This window comes from Dipodomys spectabilis, unplaced genomic scaffold (genome assembly GCF_019054845.1).
Source record: "Dipodomys spectabilis isolate Male_0828 unplaced genomic scaffold, ASM1905484v1 ptg000026l, whole genome shotgun sequence".
Classification (NCBI taxonomy): domain Eukaryota; kingdom Metazoa; phylum Chordata; class Mammalia; order Rodentia; family Heteromyidae; genus Dipodomys; species Dipodomys spectabilis.
This window is the reverse complement of record NW_024870703.1, coordinates 12958058-12978658: the sequence shown is the minus strand read 5'-3', so window position 1 is coordinate 12978658 and position 20601 is coordinate 12958058. Positions and strand designations below refer to the sequence as shown.

General features: G+C 41.8%; 2 protein-coding genes across 7 annotated transcripts in view; one reads left to right on the top strand and one right to left on the bottom strand.

The window, feature by feature from the left end:
- Positions 1-3719, bottom strand: part of Heatr5b (HEAT repeat containing 5B) — a 76578-nt gene extending 72859 nt beyond the window's left edge. The window contains exons 1-2 of the mRNA XM_042675478.1: positions 3664-3719; positions 2676-2823 (exon numbers count right to left, since the gene is read on the bottom strand). Of these exons, the coding sequence (XP_042531412.1) occupies positions 2676-2801 (126 nt within the window). The 5' untranslated portion in view covers positions 2802-2823; positions 3664-3719. The remainder of the gene's footprint in view (positions 1-2675; positions 2824-3663) is intronic.
- Positions 3720-3819: 100 nt separating this feature from the next.
- Positions 3820-15722, top strand: Gpatch11 (G-patch domain containing 11). Of its 6 annotated transcripts, XM_042675533.1 has the most exons (10): positions 3824-3845; positions 4702-4823; positions 7956-8027; positions 9302-9528; positions 10969-11010; positions 11178-11298; positions 11663-11753; positions 12889-13002; positions 13904-13985; positions 15468-15722. In XM_042675533.1, the coding sequence occupies exons 3-10, from the start codon at positions 7981-7983 to the stop codon at positions 15521-15523; spliced, it is 780 nt and encodes a 259-aa protein (XP_042531467.1). In that variant the 5' UTR covers positions 3824-3845; positions 4702-4823; positions 7956-7980; the 3' UTR covers positions 15524-15722. The 6 variants fall into 6 exon arrangements, with proteins under 6 accessions (XP_042531469.1, XP_042531467.1, XP_042531473.1 ...); XM_042675535.1 differs by lacking the exon at positions 4702-4823 and having other exon boundaries at positions 3820-3845; XM_042675539.1 differs by lacking the exons at positions 3824-3845; positions 4702-4823 and adding an exon at positions 3933-3977.
- Positions 15723-20601: the final 4879 nt, after the last annotated feature.

Here is a 20601-nt window from a genome sequence, read left to right as displayed (position 1 = left end):
CTGCTGCATTCTGAAAGACAATCAGAGGCATAGTCTCTAAAAAAAAGAGTAGTAAACTGTATCTCTGGACTAGGGGAGCCCAAATACAGCTCTGGACCCAAAACAGGGGACGCCAGTGAGTGTTTACATACTGAATGCTGAAGTCCTCAGGCTTCTCCCTCAACTGCCCCAGCAGACAACCAACTACAGGTCCTTCAAACACTAGTTTCTCTGGTCAGCAATCAACATAGACAAGCATTAAGATAATAAGGGTCAGGAACAAGAGTAGTGTACAGTGTAGCTGAATTTTAAAAAAGCAGGTGAACACTGTCTAGAAGACTTTTCAGGTTTCACTCTTAAATTTGAGTGAATATTACTACTTATTTGAAGAAAATACCTAATTTTAAAGAAAGAAAATAAAATGTGCAAAAAACAGACTACATAGGAAGAATGGGAAGGAGGGAGGGAAGGAGGAAGACAGGGTGGGAGGGAGGGAGAAAAGAAGGGAGGAAGGGAGGTAGGGAGAAAGGGAGGAAAAATCTCTAACTCCTCAGGGGGAAAAGTGAACACACTGATTCCATACAAAGCCTGGTGACCACTTGCAGTTGCTGGTGATGACTTTCAAATGACACCAGTCAAAGAATGATGCTTTTCTTTCTCCAGTCTTACTGAACTGTCTAGCTAGTGACACGAAGTGGGCAATGAGCAGGATTTAAACAAGGTTTGCGTTTTCCCACAACAGAAAAAAAATTGACTTGAAATTCCTGTTTGTATAGAAGAGGCAATCCAAAAATTCATATGGAACAACAGAAGACCCCGAATAGCAAAAACGCTCCTCAACGGAAAGAACACTGCTGGAGGAATATCAATACCAAATTTCAAACTCTACTATAAAGCCATAGTAATCAAAACAGCTTGGTATTGGCATAAGAACAGACCTCAGGACCAATGGAATAGAAAACCCAGAAATGAACCTACAGACCTATAGCCATCTAATCTTCGATAAGGGAGCTAAAACAATAGAATGGAAGACAGACAGCCTCTTCAGTAAATGGTGCTGGCAAAACTGGTTAACTACATGTAGAAAACTAAAGCTAGACCCTTATATATCACCCTGCACCAGAATCAACTCCAAATGGATCAAAGACCTTGAACTCAAAGCAGACACTCTGAAAACATTACAGGATGGAATAGGAGAAACCCTGGGTCTCCTTGGCTCAGGCCGAAATTTTCTGAATAGAGACCCGGAAACACAACAAATCAAAGAAAGGTTGGACAAATGGGATTGCATAAGGTTGCAGAGCTTCTGCAGGGCAAATGACATAGCTAGCAAGATCAATAGAAAGCCCACAGATTGGGAGAAGATCTTTACTAGCCATACAACGGACAAGGGTCTCATATCTAAAATATACTTGGAACTCAAAAAATTAAACCACCCAACAACAAATCCTCAAAGAAACAACTGCCCAATAAGTAAGTGGGCGAAAGACTTAAAGAGAAGCTTCTCTGAAGAAGAAAGAAGGATGGCCAATAGACACATGAAGAAATGTTCAACATCCCTAGCCATAAAAGAAATGCAAATCAAAACAACATTGAGATATCACCTCACTCCAGTTAGAACAGCAAAAATCAAGAACTCTAACAACAACAGATGCTGGAGGGGATGTGGACAGAAAGGAACCTTACTTCATTGTTGGTGGGAATGTAAACTTGTTCAACCACTTTGGAAAGCAGTATGGAGGTTCCTCAAAAGACTTCACATAGAACTCCCTTATGACCCAGCAATCCCACTTTTGGGCATTTACCCTAATGTTTACAAAAAAGACCACACTAAAGCTACCAGCACAACTATGTTTATTGCAGCATTATTTACCATAGCTAAGATATGGAGCCAACCCAGATGCCCCTCAGTAGATGAATGGATCAAGAAAATGTGGTATATATACACAATGGAATTCTATGCCTCCATCAGAAAGAATGACATTTCCCCATTTGTTAGGAAATGGAAAGGCTTGGAAAAAATTATATTAAGTGAAGTAAGCCAGGCCCAAAGAAACATAGGTCCCATGGTTTCCCTTATTTGCAATATCTAGTATAGGTATGAGTCAAGCGGAAAAAGTCAGAGAATGTGATGTTAGGAAAACGAACCCTCAAATATGTATTTTAATGTTTTTGTTTCTTTCATGCATGTGTTTCTAACGCATTTATAAGATTATTTCTTTGTTGCTTTGTATGTCCCTCCCCCACAGTGTAACCCCCCCCCCCCTTTCACTATATTTGATGTCAGTATAACATGTGGAGGAGCCGGGGACAAACAAGTCGTTTAAGGATTCAGGTGGACCTGTTGCAACAATGAGAAGTACAAAATGTCATGTCAAAACCAGCTTTACAATGTCGGTGTGTGTGTGTGGGGGGGGTATGATTGGGGGGGGAGGGGAGAGGCTGGGAAGGGAGGTGAAGGGTAAACAAAGGAGGAGGCTGCAATGCTTGGTAAGAAATGTATGCATTATCCTGCCCATGTAATTGTAACCCCTCTGTACAGTATGTTCTCAAATAAAATAAAATTAAATTAAAAAAAAAAGAAATTCCTGTTTGTAAAATATTATCAAATTCTCTAAGTGACTCACACCTTTCCAAAACATCACTTTTTCTTTAATCTCTGTCAATCCAATTGTAGGAAAGAAACAATGCCATACCTTGTTGGCAGCAACCAAGACTTTATCAAGAAATCGCAACCATTCGAAGATAAAAACTGGTCTTTTTGCTTCGGTGATCTGGGCCAAAGCTTCTTCATTTAGCAACAGACTGTGAGCTAGCTCCATTGCTGAAGTGTTTAATTCACACCTTAAATGAACAGATTAAAAAAAAAAAAAACACGTGTAAGGATTTTTTTCCGCCCGATGTTCAAAGTCAAGTTCAATGACAGCGCCCACAAAGAAAGGAAAAAATTTTACTTTCCTTCTCATTTCATTTTGGGGGGGGGGGGGGGGCGTGAGGAGCAACTTCTTTTGAGTCACAACCTGAGAACCAATTTTGAAAGAAACAAAGGTACAAACACAAACAAGCGTGGCTAAAGAAGAATAGCCCATGAAGTGAAAGGAAAATTAACATGGGGCAAACATTTTAAAAAGGCATTATTCCCGAACAAATGACCCCCCCAAAAAAACCCAAAAACTCACACGCACAAAACAAACCAACACAACGACAGTAAACCCACAGATCCTTAACCCACTGAGAACACTGAAGCACCGACTCGAGCATCTCACGACCCCACACCCCGCCATCCTTTTACCCCGGACTCCCAGCTCCAGCACCGCACCGTCCCCCCCCCACCCCCAGACCCCACACCGCAGGCTCCCGCAGCTTCCTGCGGGGCTGGGGCGGCCCCGGGCCCCGCAAACGCTGGGGCGGTGCGAGGCCTCGGGCGCGGGGGTCCCCCGGCACCCCAGCAAGGCGGGGTCTGAGCGGGAAACGCGAGGTGCTACGGCAGGCCTCCGCAACCTGCTCAACCCCACGTCAACCCACGACGCAGAGTTCCGCGCTCTGTCGGCCCCACGTCCCCGCCTTGAAGTCAAGGGGGAAAATGTTCATTATGAACTCGAATTTCTTCCCCACCCCAGGGGAGCCGGGGTCCGTGTCTGATGTCAACGTGCACGCTCTCGGTGGCGCTGGGATCCGCCTCACCTCCGGGTCCGGCAGCAGCCGATCAGCTGAGCTGGAGTAGGGGTGGGGGCCGACGGTAGCTGCCTAGGGACCCGGATGCCCCGCCTCCCGAACGCCCGCTTGCAGGAAACGAGGGCAGAGCGCATGCGCGGAACGTTGGCCCTGCGCAATCGCACTGGCCAGGTCTTCTCAGTCCGCCAGCGGTAAGTTTGTTTCCCTTTGAGTGGGTCCTGGGAAATAGGTGAGCCGAAGCCCCTCCCCCCCACCTGTGCTTCCTGCAGAGCGCAAGCGCAGAGCGCTCTCCGGAGCCAAGCGGGAGCTTGCCTGGCTGCCAGGTAGGCTCTGTGGACGCCGGGGGAAGTCAGCGGAGGGGCTGCGCCTTGGCTGCCAATACCCCTCACACCACCAGCCCCGTCCCCATCCCAGGGGTGGCGTCTGTGGGACCCTGGTGGCCAGGAGGGGCCCGTGGCCCCCGAGGACGGGCGCGTGTGTGCGGATGAGTCGCTGCGCTTCTGTCGGTCTGTGGGCGCGCAGGACGGCGGCGGCCTCCGCCCGTGTCCCGGGAACGCAGTGCCGGCGCGGGACCTGCGCCCCCGAGCAGCGCGGGCGCTCCGCGAAGTAAAGCTGGGGAGACGACTGAGGCGGTTCTTTAACGTACCACCATTGCCCCGGAGCCAACCTCGGACCCCGGCCTTGTAGTGCCTCTGAGTCCCACCCCTGCCACGCCCGCGAACCAGCTCGTGCGGGTGCGGAATGCTCGCAGGTGACGCTCAGGAAAGGGCTTTGGGCGAACCCGTCAGCACACACACGCCTGCACACCCAGCGGATGCAGAGGCCAGCCTCCAGAGCCACGCCCTGCCTGTAGATTAAGAGTGTATACTTACCTGCGATCCTGTGTAAGTGAGCCAGATAACCCCCCTTCGGGCCTAAATGAGACCCTTTAAAATACTTAATTCAGGTCTGGGGGTGTAGTCCCGTGACAAAACATTGGCCTAGCAGGTGTGATGGTAAGTGCAAACCGCAGTGAAGCAAAATTAATCATCTAATTGTTTTCAGCAGTAAGACCACTGAGACCCACATTATTTGTGGCTGCAAGCAAGTCCGTTAGCCATATGGAATCTTAAATTTCTCCAACTGGAAAATGAGACTGTTCTTACCTAATTGAGATACTTGTAACGTGGGTGAGCACTAAGCGTTACATGTAAAAATACTATTGCAAGTGAAGAATGTGAAGTGTAGGCAAAGGTGAATGACTGTAACTGCTGTACATATCTTTAACATATATATGTATGTATGTATGTATGTATGTATCAGTTGTGGGGCCTGAACTCTGGGCCTGGGCACTGTCCCTGAGCTCTTCAGCTCAAGGCTAGCGCTCTACCACTTAAGCCACAGTACCACTTCTGGGTTTTTCTGCTTATGTGATACTGAGAAATTGAACCCAGGCCTCATGCATGCAAGGCAAGCACTCTTCCAGTGAGCCATCTTCCCAGCCCTTAACCTGTGCTTTTAAAACCAAAACTGAATTGTAATGTTTAGGAATGCAGATGTTGAAAACGGAAAAGGAAATTCTAGAGGAACAAAATATGGGTATAAATGATTCAATAGTGACTCTTCCTTAAACCAAAGTAAGGATACATTTGGGTTGGGGTTAAAGACAGTTCCCACATGGATGATAAAGTTCTAGATCCTGATGTAGTGATGACTTTTGCTATATAACAGTATCACAGTTTAGCAGCTTAAAATTTTGTAGTCCTTTATTAACTCCATTTCTGTGTGTCAAGAATTTAGTAGCAAGCTGGGCATAGTGGCTCAGGCCTATAATCCCAGCTACTGGAGAAACAGAGATAGGAATCCAAGGCTAGCTAAGACAAAAATTAGAGATCTTATCTCTGGAAAAACAAGCTGGGTGCACTGGTCATGTGTAATCTCAGCTACTCTGGCGGCATGGGTAGAAGGATCACCATCCAACTCTGGCCCTAGAGAACAAACACAAGACCCCATCTGAAAAGTAAATAAGCTAAGAAGGACTGGATACCTAGCAAATATAAGTATGAAGTCCTGAATTCAGTATGAGGTAAAGGAATAAAAAGGAGTTTGTGAGCAACTTAGCTTTACGTGGATGTTCTCAAAATGGTCGTGAAGATGCCAGCCAGTCTGAGCCATCTGAAGGCTTCACTGGGACTAGATAATCCATTTCCAAAGTGGCACACTCATTTGTGTTGGCTGTTGACAAAAGGTCTTAGTTCCTCCCTTGTGGACTTCTGCATAGAACTTCTTGAGTGTTTTCATTATATGACAGCTCACTTCCTTCTAATTAATTATCAAATCCACTTTATGCTTTTGACTAAAAAAATCCTAAGAGGCAAGAATCATTAGGAGTAGCTCGTCTTGGAACCCAATAATACATTTTTTTTGTGGTTCTCTATACTTCTGAGATATTTGTAATTTTTTAAAATACTGACAGAGGAATAAAGTGGCCTATGATTACAAACTAAGGATAAATAAAGACCTTTCTTGAACACATTATCGCTAAAGCATTACTTAGAACCTACCATAGTGGTAGGTAGGGATGATCTAAAGAACTTGTGTTTGTGTTCTCAAGCCTACTTGGGAAGATATATAGTGAAAAACCTATATAGTAATACTTTTTTCATCCAGGATAATTGTCCAGACTCTTTGTTGCAGTTGATGAAGCCTCTTTTCAAGCAAGCTTAAGTAATGTAGAAATTTACTAGGCCATTTAGTGGGGAGGGATGCTAGTCACAGCGTCCTAAAAACAAGGGCCTTGGGAATTAAGCCTCTTTGCTGTAAGGCCTGTCTTTGTTCATGTTGTTTATCTGACTCCATACTGCAGACAGGTTCTCTTCATATGACAGTCCCAACTTTACATACTCCAGTTAGAATGCCCAATGAAAACAGTTTCATTCTCCATAACCCATGTATTCATATGTAGCAAAAGAGATAGTGTTTGTTCTTACTGAGGTGTTCTCTTACCATCCCCATTGCTGGGACATAGGATGTTATAATTGGCCACCATTGTACCTAAGGGAATTCACCCAAGGGTATTCACAGTGCCATCCTCCACTAGAACCACCTGGGTGGCAGAAGAATGGATTCTCAGAAGAAATTAGGATGGGAAAAACCAAAACAGCCTAACTGTACCAAGTAGTACTGTACCAAGTTCCCAGCAGCTAGACAGCAGCACTGACATTGCCTGAGAACCTGGGAGTAATACAAAGCTTCATGCTCCACACACAATAGAAGAAGATCCTAGGTAGTTCATATACACAAAGAAGTTTAAGAAGCCCTTTTCTGGATGATTATTTAAACCCTCTAAGGGCTAATAATTACATGATTTTTAACTATGGATGGGAATGTTCCTCACAATATTTCCATGTAAGCAAGGTATTAATTTATCAAGTTCCAGGCAAGCTTAAACATACAGCACATAAAGGGCTGTGGATAGGCCTGGAGTGGTCAGCACAGATTTTGGAGCAGATGGATGATATCCTTGGCCTTGAAAGAAGAATAGCTGAAGTATGTCTCAAGAGTAATGAGTAGCCCATAGAACTTCAGTAAGAAACTCTAATGGACAAGTAGGGGTTAGATTGTGATGGGTGAGGTTATCTTCTGCTTTGCTAATGTGACTGGACCTTCACTGCCTACAGGGTCAAGTGTATTGAAGGGTTTGAAACAGACAGAAGTAACCTGACCTTATTTGAATCTAAAGGAGCAGAAATTAAAAGACTATTAGAGGTGGTTTGGGAAGAAGAGATGCAAAGACAACGGCCATCAGAAAGCTTTTGAAATACTTCAAATGAGAAGAAGGTGTTTGAACTGAAGTACTGGTCATAACTAAGCGGGGTGGGGGGAATGAGACAGGTTTATAAAAGATCTAGAGGAGGGGCTGGGAAGGTGGCTCAGTGGTAGAGTGCTTGCCTTGCATGCTTAAGGCCCTGGGTTCGATTCCTCAGGACCACATAAGCAAAAAGAAAAAAGCCGGAAGTGGCGCTGTGGCTCAAGTGGTAGAGCGCTAGCCTTGAGCTGAAGAGCTGATGGACAGTGTCCAGGCCCAGAGTTCAGGCCCACAACTGCATCCAAAAAAAAAAAAGATCTAGAGGAGGTAGAGTGATGATGTTAGTGGAGAAATATGGGGAATGTGGGAAGTTTGGACTATTGAGTTTAAGAGCTTCACAAGTAAAGACACTCAGGAACACTTGAATATGTAGTAGAGCTCTAGAGAAAGGTCCTGGTGAGAGATACTGAGAAAAATAAAACAATACTATTACTTTATCCCATTTGACTTATAGATTGAATTGCCATTTGAAGTTGAACATGGCAGAAGAAGAGGACTATATGTCTGATTCCTTCATTAATGTCCAGTAAGTAAATTGTACTCTTAATGTAATGATATGTATAATACATGTGTAGACTGTGAAACAGGGACGTTGGTTTTCAAGTGTGACATCAGAAAGTCTTAACTGCTTTATGGTGGCACTTCCTATGTGTCCTTCAAAGATACTAGGAATCTTTTTCTCCCTGTTGGTGCTATCATTTACTTTCATTTTTATTATTATTATTTTTATGCCAGTTGTAGGCTGGAACTCAGGACCTGGGCATTGTCCCTGAACATTTTTACAAGGCTAGCATTCTACCACTTGAGCCACAGCTCCACTTACAGCTTTCTGGTGGTTAATTGGAAGTAAGAGTCTCAAAGACTTTCCTGCCTAGGCTGGCTTCAAACTGTGATCCTCAAACCTCAGCCTCCTATGTAGCTAGCATTGCAGGTGGGACCTCCTGGCATCCAACTTCATTTACTTTTCTTAATCCATTGTAACCTCTTCTAAGGAAATACACTTTTGTGTGTGTGTGCATGTATGCCTTTACCAAGGCTTAAAATCAAGGCCTTCAACTTTACACTTGGCTTTCTTGCTTACAGCTGGCACTGTACTACTTGAGCCATGCTTCCAAAGTCATTTTACTGGTTAGGGATGGAAACTCAAAGGATATTTAATTTCTTTATTTTTGCCCTGACTAGCTTTGACCCATTATCCTCTAGCTCTCAGCCTCCTGAGTAGCTCAGACTACAGACATAAGCCACTGGTTCTTGGCTAATACACTTTTCCTTTATTTCGTCTTCCTGTCTCTTCTGGCTTCTATTCAGTTTTTCTCCTTATTATTGCTGATTTCCTAGGAAAATCAATCTGAACTTATTATTCTTTCTTTTCTTTTTTTTGAGTGGCGGGAGGTCGGTCGTGGGGCCTGAACTCTGGGGCTGAGCAGTCACTGTCCCTCAGCTCTTCAGCTCAAGGCTAGCACGCTACCATTTGAGCCACAGCGCCACTTCTGGCTTTTTATGCTTATGTGGTGCTGAGGAATCGAACCCAGGGCTTCATGCATGCAAAGCATGCCACCTTCCCAGCCCTAAACTTATTATTTCTAATTTCATTTGTATATGATCTTTAGTTTTCATCATTTCTATGAAAACAGCCATTCCTGAGAATCTCTGCTTTTACCTAATAGCAGTGACAACAAAGATGATCATGGAGGCAGTGCTGGAAAACTGAAATATTAAGTAGTATCAACTGTGTAAATGCTGAAGTTATGAAGCACTTCACATACTCATCTAAAATAACCATTTCCTCTTATTTTTCAGGGAAGACATCAGGCCAGGATTGCCTATGCTGAGGCAAATTCGAGAAGCTCGTCGAAAAGAAGAAAAGCAACAGGAAGCTAATTTGAAAAATAGACAGAAGAGTTTAAAAGAAGAAGAACAAGAAAGACGTACCCTTGGGCTGAAGAGTGCACTAGGCTGTGAAAACAAAGGGTTTGCCTTGCTCCAGAAGATGGGATATAAAAGTGGTCAGGCTCTTGGCAAAAGTGGTGAGATACGTTAAAAAATAAGCACTTTGTAACTATCACATTTTGATATATTGTTAAGCACTTTGTAACTATCACATTTTGATATATTGTTGAGGAGCAGAGATGACTTTCACCCTTATCCAGCTAAAAAAAACCCTTAACCGTCTTTGTCTCTTCTGTGATAATAAATCATATAGAGAACTTATCTTCCCATGTCCATTTTTTTTTGCCAGTCTTGAGGCTTCAACTCAGGGCCTGGGTACTGTCTCTGAGCTTCTTTTGCTCATGGCTAGCGCTCTACCACTTGAGCCACAGCACTACTTCCAGCTTTTCCTGCTTATGTGGTACTGAGGAATTGAACCCAGAGCCTCATGCTTACAAGGCAAGCTCTGTACCACTGAGCCACCTTCCCAGAACCCCTGTATCCTTTTTTTTTTTTTTTGGTCAGTCGTGGGGCTGGAACTCTGGGCCTGAGCATTGTCCCTCAGCTCAAGGCGACCGCTCTACCACTTGAGCTACAGCGCCACTTCCGGTTTTCTGGTGGTTTATTGGAGATAGGAGTCTCACGGTCTCTCCTGCCCGGGCTGGCTTTGAACCGTGATCCTCAGATCTCAGCCTCCTGAGTAGCTAGGATTACAGGCGTGAGCCACCAGCGCCCGGCTCCCTGTATCCATTTTAACTACCTCATGTGCCATGAAAAAATAGCACAGTGTTGAAACATTTACAACTGGTGTCTAGTGGACCTGGTTTACAATGAAGTCCTCAAAGGATGGTGACAAATTATGGACTGAAAAGTACAATGGCCACAGGACAGTGAGACAGCATTGAGGTGATAACAGGGCTCTGGCCTCTGCTCTGAACCTGGAACAGCTGTCTGAGTGACTGTCCAGCTAGAGCAGTTCTATTCTTTTCCCTTTTGGAAGTGAAACTGCTTACATGGATACAAAGGGTATAAATTGATGGTAGCCACCAGGCGCCGGTGGTTCATGCCTGTAATCCTAGTTACTCAGGATGCTGAGATCTGAGGATCATGGTTCAAAGCTAGGAAAGTCCATGAGACTCTTTTCTCCAATAAGCCACTAGAAAACCAGAAGTGGCGCTGTGGCTGAAGTGGTCAAGCGCTCACCTTGAGCTAAAGAGCACAGGGACAGTGCCAGTTGATGGTAGCCTCCTAGGCTATTTTTCTTTATTGTAATTGCTTTGATTTTCACCTAGATAGGCTTTGCATTCTCTTAAGGATGTTATTGTCTTGGACCTGTTATAGCAATAGTATCATTTCTTAAGCTAATCTAAGAGGCCATGAGTCAGCCTTACTGAGGAGTAGGTATTTGAAGGCAAGGAAAGTGGCTTATTATGTATATAGAGCATTAATTTTTCAGTTTTGGAAGTCATTGAAACTAAGGAGGGATATGAATTGTCTAATCTATACTGACCTGCATTTTGTCCTCTCTTTTTTTTTAGGCGATGGTATTGTTGAACCAATTCCTCTCCATGTCAAAACAGGTATGTAACTCTAGCCTTGAACAGAAAAAGCCAACCAAGAGCACAAGGCCATGAATTTAAGCCCCAGGACCAACACCAAAAAGTAAAAAAAAAAAAAAAAATGTCATGTTTGAAGTAAAAAAAAAACAACCAGGAAGTTTCTTATCAGAATTTTTGTCTTCAAACAGGGAAAAGTGGCATTGGTCATGAGGCATTATTAAAACGGAAAGCAGAGGAAAAATTAGAACACTACAGAAGAAAGATTCACATGAAAAACCAAGCTGAAGAAAAAGCTGAAGAACAGTTTCGGTAAAATTATATTTGAACTGTCTTGGTTTCAAATATAAATTTTTTTTTGGTCAGTTGTGGGGCTTGAATTCTGGGCTTGGGCGCTATCCCTGTGCTCTTCAGCTCAAGGCGAGTGCTCTATCGCTTGAGCCATAGCACCACTTCCGGTTTTCTAGTGGTTTATTGGAGATAAGAGTCTCACGGATTTTCCTGCCCGGGCTGGCTTTGAATTGTGATCCTCAGATCTCAGCCTCCTGAGTAGCTAGGATGACAGGCGTGAGCCCCAGGCACCAGTTTCAAATGTTCTTTATCATGGTATGTTTTCTGGTACTTTGGTATATAAAAATGTTAAAGGTTATATGGACTTCATAATATTTTATTTTAGAAAGCGACTTAAAAATAAGCAGGATGAGATGAAACTAGAAGGAGATCTTAAAAGAAGCCAGCGCGCCTGTCAACAGTTGGATAGCCAGAAGGTAAGCTGTCATTGGCTTTCAGTTTTGTAGCATTTTGATAGCTCAGTATGATAAGCCAAATATTTTTACTTAAGAAAAGAAAACTCCAAACCAGCACTGATAGCTCACACTAGAACTCTAGCTACTCAGGAAGCTGAAGTCTGATGATTCTAAGTCAGACAACTGTAGCCAACAAATCCAAGAGAATCTTATCTCCAGTTAGCCAGCAAAAAGCCAGAACTGGAGTTGTGGCTCAAGTGGTGGAATACCAGCTGTGAGCCAAGTGAGAGTTGGAAATCTTCAGTTCAATCCCCAGTTGGCATAAAACAAAAAATGACTTCAAGCCTGATTAATCTAGCGTTGAAAACTTTCATCTAAGTATACTACTGAGATGTGATAATGATACAATAATGGCTTGCTCACTGCAGAAACCTAAGTTAACCAATAAGAGTTAAATAAGTTGTTCTTTGCTAATACAAATTTTAATTACTTAGTACTAGAATCTGTGGAAATTCTGTTCTCAATCATATTCAGTTAGAATAACCTATTTCCAGCCCATATTATGACTCTTACATGAAGCTATTAAATCTGTTTCAGATTTGAATGATCTAAAAGAATATTTCTTTTTTTTTTTTTTACTACAAAGAAGGATTTATTTTTTCTTGGTTCTTTTTAATTATCTTTAAGTACAAAGAAGTTCCCATTCTACAAAACAGTATATGAGTACAAAGTGTCTGAAAACATAAAAGAAAAATTCTTTCTTTGCTTTTATCTTAGTGGTTCTGGTTTGACCAAATAAATGACTTCATTTAAAGACTCAAAAACATTGGTAAAATTTTCTCATCCATAAATAGGTTGCTAGAAGCAATCTCTCACCTTGCTATGTTTTGAAATGTATTTCTGACACTTGTGACACTTACGCTTGTGTGCATTATTTTTTACACATGGCTTAACTTTTCTGCTAGACTATCAGCAGCAACTGGGAGACAAAATTCTAATTGGACTTTGCATTCCCATCATTCATGGTGCAGTGCTTTACTCTTATATAGTACGCAGTCAGTATTTATTGGAAGATTGAATTTATGTTCACATGAACATACTTGTGATAGTCTTATTATGTAATTTATGTCTTATGAGAATAATTGTACATTTTCAGAATATTGAGGTTCCCAGGGAAGCATGGTACTGGTTGAGACCTGAAGAGGAGACCGACGAAGAGGAAGAGGAAGAAGAACAGGATGAAGATGAATATAGGAGTGAAGATTTAAGTGTATGTGTTGACCATTGTCTTTCTTTCATAGCATGGGGTCTTGGCCTTGACACTATTAATGCTTTGAGCTGGGTAATTGTGGGCAGCTGTCCTAGTGTTGTAAGATTTGTGGCTAAATTCCTGGCTGCTGCTTCCAGATGACCCTGGGACATCAAAAATGCCTCACCATTGCTTACTATCTTCAGAGGAAAAAGAACCCTGGCTGAGAACTTCTGCTTTACTGCATTATGAGCCCCAAATCAAAATTGCATGACATTTTCCAGTAAGCTCCTGCTTGTCCCTCAGATTCAGTTTGGATGATAAATTCAGTGCAAATGTGAATTATTTTAACTTACACCTTGTGTCCTGCTAAAACTTCAAGAGTTGATTCAGATGTGTTCATGTTTCCCTTGCCCATCATCCAAACAGAAAACCTGAAGGAAGATGATTCAAGAAAGGAGAACACTATCTCCCCTGTGCTTGCTTGTGTGTAATAATCTTGTAGAGAGCAGTCAGTTTGAAACCTTTTTATACGTGAGATGACGAATGAGTATGTTCATGGCAGAAAGGAAACAGTGCTCACCTTTACCCCATCTGGTGGGGAAGGGGTGCAGCAGGTAGATTCATTGAAAGTAGAAAGGGTCTTTAAGGATACTGGTTATCACAGAGCTAGCCAAAATCTATCTTCTTAATGTTAACCAGTAGTCTTTATTGTGTTTGTCAGGTTGTGCAAATCTCTGGGTGACTAGTCACCTAGGATACATTCAAATATATTACTTCTGCCTTTGATACTTATGGAAACTATTTGAAAATACAGCAGAAGATTTACAACCTGGGCTGACTTAGATCTAAGATCAAAATAATAATAATAATAAGGTTCTGTTCCTTGTAAAGTACTCATGTGTATACATCCTATGTCTAGGTTCTGGAAAAACTACAAATATTGACTAGTTATTTAAGAGAAGAACATCTGTATTGCATTTGGTGTGGAACAGCCTATGAAGGTAGGAAGGTGGTTGGTAATATTTTTGACTAGTAAAGATGAGTGCTTTTTTACGTTCAATGAAAGGCACATTTCCCAAACATAGTCAGAACTTCCTATTTCATTCAAATAGTGATGTGGGCCCAATGTCCTAAAGAAATAATTACTACTGAAATAACTGAAAGCTTATTAGAATTCCTTTTAGCTTTTCAGTAACTGAGTAGACAATAGAGAATCTTTCAGAATTTTGTTTAAAAAAAATCATATCTAAGACTAGGAAAGTGGCTTAGTGGTAGAGTGCTTGTCTAGCATGCATGAAGCCCTGGGTTTGATTCCTCAATGCCACATAAACAGAAAAAGCCAGAAGCGATGTTGTGGCTCAAGTGCTAGCCTTGAGCAACAGATGCTCAGGGCCAGTGGCCAGACCTTAAGTTCAAGCCCCAAGAGTGGCAAAAACAAAAGGTATTTATGTTAAATTTTTAGAACTGGTTTTTTATAAATCAGATATGGTTGCTCATACTTAACAATACTAGCTATTGAGGAGACTGCAATTAGGAAAATCATGATTACAGGTTAGCCCAGGCAAAATTTTGCAAGACTCCTTCTGAACCAATAAAAACCTGGGTATGCACCTGTTATTCAAGCCATGATTATCCTAGGAATAGGATAGTCACTTTCTGAGGCCAGCCCAGAAATAAATATAAGACCCTATTTGAAAAATAAGGAAAGTGAAAAGGATTGGTGGTATGAGCACCTGCCTACCAAGTGCCAGCCAGCTGAGGACCCTGAGTTTAAGTCCAGTGCCACCAAAAAATCTTCAAAACCTAGTTCTTACATAAAGAGAATTATCCCTGAGCCATAGAAGGCAAATATGCTACAAATCCACTTCATTGTTTTGCTCATTGTGAAGAAAGAATCCGTTTAAAACTTGCCAACTGGTGGCCAGGCATAGTGGCTCATGCCTATAATTTAGCTACTTGGGAGGCAAAGATCAGAATCACATGCTGAGGCCATCCCAGGCAAAAAATGAGCAAGACCGTATCTCAACAAACAAGCTGGGCATGTGTTTCATGTCTATTAATCCCATTTGTATGAGAATTATAGGTAGGAGAAACAAAGGCTGAGACCAGCTTACACAGAAACATGAGGCCTATCTATAAAATAACCTAAAGCAAGAAGGCCTCGAGGTATGGCTCAAGTCATGGCCCAACTTTCAAAATCCCAATTCCACCAAAAGAAGAAGAAGAAACAAACTTGCCAAATGTCTTATGAAGCCAAGTGCCTCCTCTGCTAATACATGTGAGCAAACTGCCTTTGCTAACTAGTATTTAAGGACTTAATGCTTGAGAAGGAAGGATTTTGGGATATGGTTTTGGTTTTTTTAATCTTTTCCTGGGTTAGCAGAGTAAATGGGAAATAATCAAAAACAATCGCTATACTGAAGTTTCTTTCTGGAAGCTTACTATAAAAATTGTATTTTTTAATTTCCATCTCATAATTACAGATAAAGAAGACCTCTCTGCAAATTGCCCAGGACCAACTTCTGCTGATCATGACTAAGACTGTTGCCAATAAAGTAGAAGTTGCAATGTCAGAAAGGACAGAGGGCCTCCCTGTTATGCTTGTGCCTCTTGTAACTATAATTTTAAATGTTCAGTGGCTTGAGAAGAAGAATACAATATTATTTCAGAACACAGGTGTCATGGACTTGGACAGTTACAGTTTATTATGTTATTCCTAGTAAAATGATGTATCTTAAGGCAGTGTGTGTGTGTGTGTGTGTGTGTGTGTGTGTGTGTGTGTGTGTGTGTGTGTGTGTGTGTGTGTGTGTGTGTATCTGTATCTGTATCCATTGCAAGTAATCTGTTAAGTTTTAGCTTCCCTTTAAGTTTTGGCTTCTCTTTCTTCTCACCACCTTAAACTACATGAGTTACAAGTACACCAAATCTGGAAACCCCTCAGCATCATTCATGGCAGGCGGTCATCTAACCTCTAACTTCATTTTCTCAGAGAGCCATAGAGTGCTCTCTTCTCTAAAAACTACTGCAAGGTAGCTCCTAAATTCTTTTTTCAAGTTTTCTCTCATAATTTGCCTCTCTATAGATTAACTGAGTACAAATAAGGACATGATGAACACAAGTTCCACCCAAGGTCAATCACAAAAATATCCTGAACATTTCTAAAAGTCCACTTGCATGGGCGGCTCCTCTACTGATTGATTCAAGTAATGTGTGGTTTTAGAATGTATGGATTCATTTTAAAGTTCCTAGAATGAGTCTGGTAAGCACCTATGCTAAAGACTTAGTGCTAGCTGGGTACTAGTGACTCACATCTGTAATCCTAGCTGCTCAAGAGGCTGAGATCTGAGGATTGCAGTTCAAAGCCAACCCAGGCAGGAAAGATTGTGAGACTCCAGTTAATCACCAGAAAACCAGAAGTGGCATTGTGGCTTAATGTGGTAAAGCCCTGGCCTTTGCATAAGAGCTTGGGGATAGCACCCAAGCCCCAAATTCAAGCCCCACAGCCAATAACAACAACAACAAAAAAGTAGTGCTATAGGTTAAACATGAGTACCAGTCTGCTTTAGGTAGAATTGTGGTTGCAGTGCTGTGATTTTACAGCTCACTTTCCCAGCCCTTCACTCAGCAGCCACTTCAGCAAAGTGGTGACTATTCTAGTAACTATGGTTACAATAATGACAACTAGAATTTTTTTTTTGGGTCCAGTCATGGGGCCTGAACTCTGGGCCTGGGCCCTGTCCCTCAGCTCTTCAGCTCAAGGCTAGCGCTCTACCACTTGAGCCACAGCACCACTTCCGGCTTTTTTCTTTTTGCTCATGTGGTGCTAAGGAATAGAACCCAGGGCCTCAGGCATGCAAGGCAAGGCTCTACCACTGAGCCACCTTCCCAGCCCCGACATCTAGAAATTTTATCAGGACACTTATGGGCAGCAATAGAAATAGACAAGTGAGGGCTTGAAAATGATATTGGCAAAATACAATTGGCTCTAGATCTATATTCTTCAAAACCAAAATTGGCCTACAGCTCATTTTTAAGTCACAATCAACAAGAGATCAGTTTTTTTTATTAGAAACACCATGCCCAAGAAAATAGCAAAAGTAAACCTACACTTGCATAGGTTTATCTTGTGTTAATCTCTGATCTAGTATGACCTAATTTGCTTGTTCTCAAATTTAACTTAAGATGCTCTTATAAATAATGCATACAGTTGAATGCCAATGGCTCACACTCGTAATCCTAACTACTCAGGAAGCTGAGATCTGAAGATCACAGTTTGAAGCCAGCCTGGGCAGGAGCCCCTGAGACTATTGTGTCCAATTAACTCCCCAAAATGCTGGAAGTAAAGCTGTGTCTCAACTGGTAGAGCTAGCCGTGAGCAAAGAAGCTCAAGGACAGTGCCTAGGCCCTGAATTCGAGCCCCAGGACATGCATAAAAACAAAAAGTACTGTAACCCTAGCTTAAATCGAGTGTATTAAGGTTCAAAATAAGTCTGGGCAAAAAAGTCTCTGAGAATCCATCTCCAGCAAAAAGTTAGGCTATAGGTCTGGCTCAAATGGTAGAGCATCAGCCATGAGAACATAAGCTAAGTAAGAGCATATGCTGAGTTCAAGCCACAGTACTAGCACAAAATTAAAACAAGTCCTGCCCCAGAGACTCTAGTGTAACTTAGCCACTGTTTTTTTTCTTTTTTGGTCCGGTCGTGGGGCCTGAACTCTGGGCCTGGGCACTGTCCCTCAGCTCTTCAGCTCAAGGCTAGCACTCTACCACTTGAGCCACAGTGCCACTTCTGGCTTTTTTCTTATGTGGTGCTGAGGAATCGAACCCAGGGCCTCAGGCATGCAAGGCAAGCGCTCTACCACTGAGCCACCTTCCCAGCCCTAGCCACTGTTTTTTAAGCATCATTACCCTTGATTGTGAAAGGTAGCACAAGGTAAGTACATATATCAATAGATATATATGTATGTACACATTAATATGTGTAGTTTATTTCTGGGCCTTCATTCTTAATCCAGAATATTTTTGTGATTGTATATCTCTATCTATCTATCTACTCACATATACACAAACATAAATAAGAACATGGTAGGATGCTGTTATTTAATATTTACATTTTATTTAAAAATAGTAAAAAAAAAAAAAAAAAAATAGCCAGGCCCTGGTGGCTCACATCTGTAATCCTAGCTACTTAGGAGGCTGAGATCTGAGGATTACAGTACGAAGCTATCCAAGGCAGAAAAGTCTGTGAGACTCTTGTCTTTGATAAACTACTCAGAAAAAGCTGGAAGTGGCACTGTGGCTCAAGTGTTAGAGCATTAGCCTTGAGCAAAAGAAACTCAAAGACAATACTCAGGCCCTGAGTTCAATTCCCAGGACAATCAAAAAAAAAAAGTAAAAAATGTATCAAACCCTGTCACCTTGAACCTCTGACTATGGACACGAACAATTATGCTGAGAATGAGAGGATAATCTTGATGGAACCCAAGACTGCACCAGAGTTGGGGTCTACACTTAGAGGTCTAGAGAGGGAGTTCTTTCTCTTCTTTTCCATCTAAGGTTAAAAACAGGCTCTCAATATGAGTAAAAGCTTAATTTTTGTTCATATATGCCTTTTAAGACTTTATAACTACCCAATAATGAATACCGAGGAAAGAAAACATTGAGGAAAAAATCAATTTGCTTTAAAACATTTATATGAAATTTGAAACTTTAATGTTTCATTGGGTGCTGGTGGCTCATGCCTAGAATCCTGGCTACACAGAAGGCTGGGATCTGAGGATCAAAGTCAGCCTAGGCAGGAAAGTCTGAGACTCTTACCTCCAGTTAACCACCAAAGAGCCCCTCAAGTGGTAGAGTACTTGTCTTGAGCAAAAAAATCACTCAGGGACAGCACCCAAGCCCTGAGTTTAAGCCCCAGGACTGGCACAAAACAAAATTTAGTTTTAACATTTCACATCATTTACTTTTGTTCAAATTGTGCTATTGGTATTTTCAAATCTCTAGATTTTATTTAATGTCTCATTTTTCTTAATTATATACCCAGAATGATAGCCTGTGACATTCAAGATACTTTAAAGTCCAAATCAGTTCACCTTGTACATATTTATTTCAAGTATTATTCGCCAACATTTAGTGATGAAGTGTAAAAGTGAACATTATTTTGCCAGTGCTAGGGTTTGAACTCAAGAACCTGGCCACTGTCTCTGATTTTTTTTGAGGAGGGTATGGGAGGAGGTCCAAAATCACAGCTCATTTTGAAATTTTTTCTGGTTAATGGAATTAAGAGTCTCACAGACTTTCCTGACTGGACTAGCTTCAAACCTTAACACAGATTCAAGTCTCCTGAGTAGCTAGTGATACAGACTTGAACACTAGCTCCCAGCTGAATGATTATTTAATATCAGATAACTTTTGCAGAATCAAACATTTGAAACTCACACTTGTATTCACATTTGTAGAGTGCCTGCAGGCAGTGCACTCATTACCTTGGAGTACACAACAGTGAAGTGCCTCCTGTGTGCTCTAGAAATTCATAGTATCACAAAGGAAACAGGCAGGCAGGAATGACTGAGCATCAGAGCAAATTGATAGGCACCACATTGTAACACACAGAGGGAGAACTAGGGAAGTTGATTTTGCGTGGGAAGTGACAAAAAAAAAAACCCAGCAGAATATGGGTTCTGAAAGGTGGACAGAATGGACAGGGAGAGCTGTGAAAAGCCAATTACTGCATGCATAACCCAGGAATTCTAGGTATACATACAAAACATACCCACGTACATCTTTTCACAGATGTTTGGGATAGCAATTGGCCAAACATGGAAACAACCAAACTGTTTGCTAATAGATAAACAGACACTCATTCACACAATAAGATGGATGCAATACATCCATACAGTAGAATATTGTTTGATAACAAAAACTGAATCAATTACTGATCTTGGATGAAACTTGAAAACATACTACTAAATGAAAAAGATCACATGTATTATGATTATTCCCAATAGTTTTGACACCTATCAGCAGGGATTATATGAACATTCTTATAGGCATGTGTATTTCAATAGAGTGTGCGGCTTTGAAAGAATATACTGCTTCATCTTTACTAGATAATATGAAGTTGCTTCCACAAGTAAGTTTATCACTTGTCTTTTTGCAAGTATGTATTTGTCAAAGAGGCTTGTAAGCAATTTAAGGCAAGGAAATACCTTTTTTGGGCCTAGAAACAGCTACTGATTGTTGTAAAGAAGAATATTTTGAGGGTATTAGCCATCTTCAAAATGCAAAAATGAAGCGAAGTAATGTTCTATGATCCCAGAGACAGGAGAATTGAGAGTTCCAGTCTAGCCTGCACTACAAAGCAAAATAATAATAATAATAATAATCAGGGGAGCTGGTGGCTCAAGCCTGTAATTCTGTCTGCTCAAGAGGTGGTTTGAAGCTAGACTAGGACAGAAAAGTCAATGAGACTCCTATTTCCAGCTGTAAATGGAAGTGTGGTTGAAGTGGTAGAGCACCAGCTTGGAGTAAAAAAAGCAAGTGCAAGTGTGAGATCCTGAGCTTACGCCCCACTATCTGCACCAAAAAATAAGGTGGAGGGAAGAAAGAAAAAAGAAAAG

Excerpts from the sequence above, each read along its gene's own strand:
- Gpatch11 (XM_042675532.1), top strand. Across the intron at positions 8,028-9,301 it reads GATTCCTTCATTAATGTCCA|GGAAGACATCAGGCCAGGAT; the intron begins GTAAGTAAATTG and ends CTTATTTTTCAG. Across the intron at positions 13,986-15,467 it reads GTGTGGAACAGCCTATGAAG|ATAAAGAAGACCTCTCTGCA; the intron begins GTAGGAAGGTGG and ends TCATAATTACAG.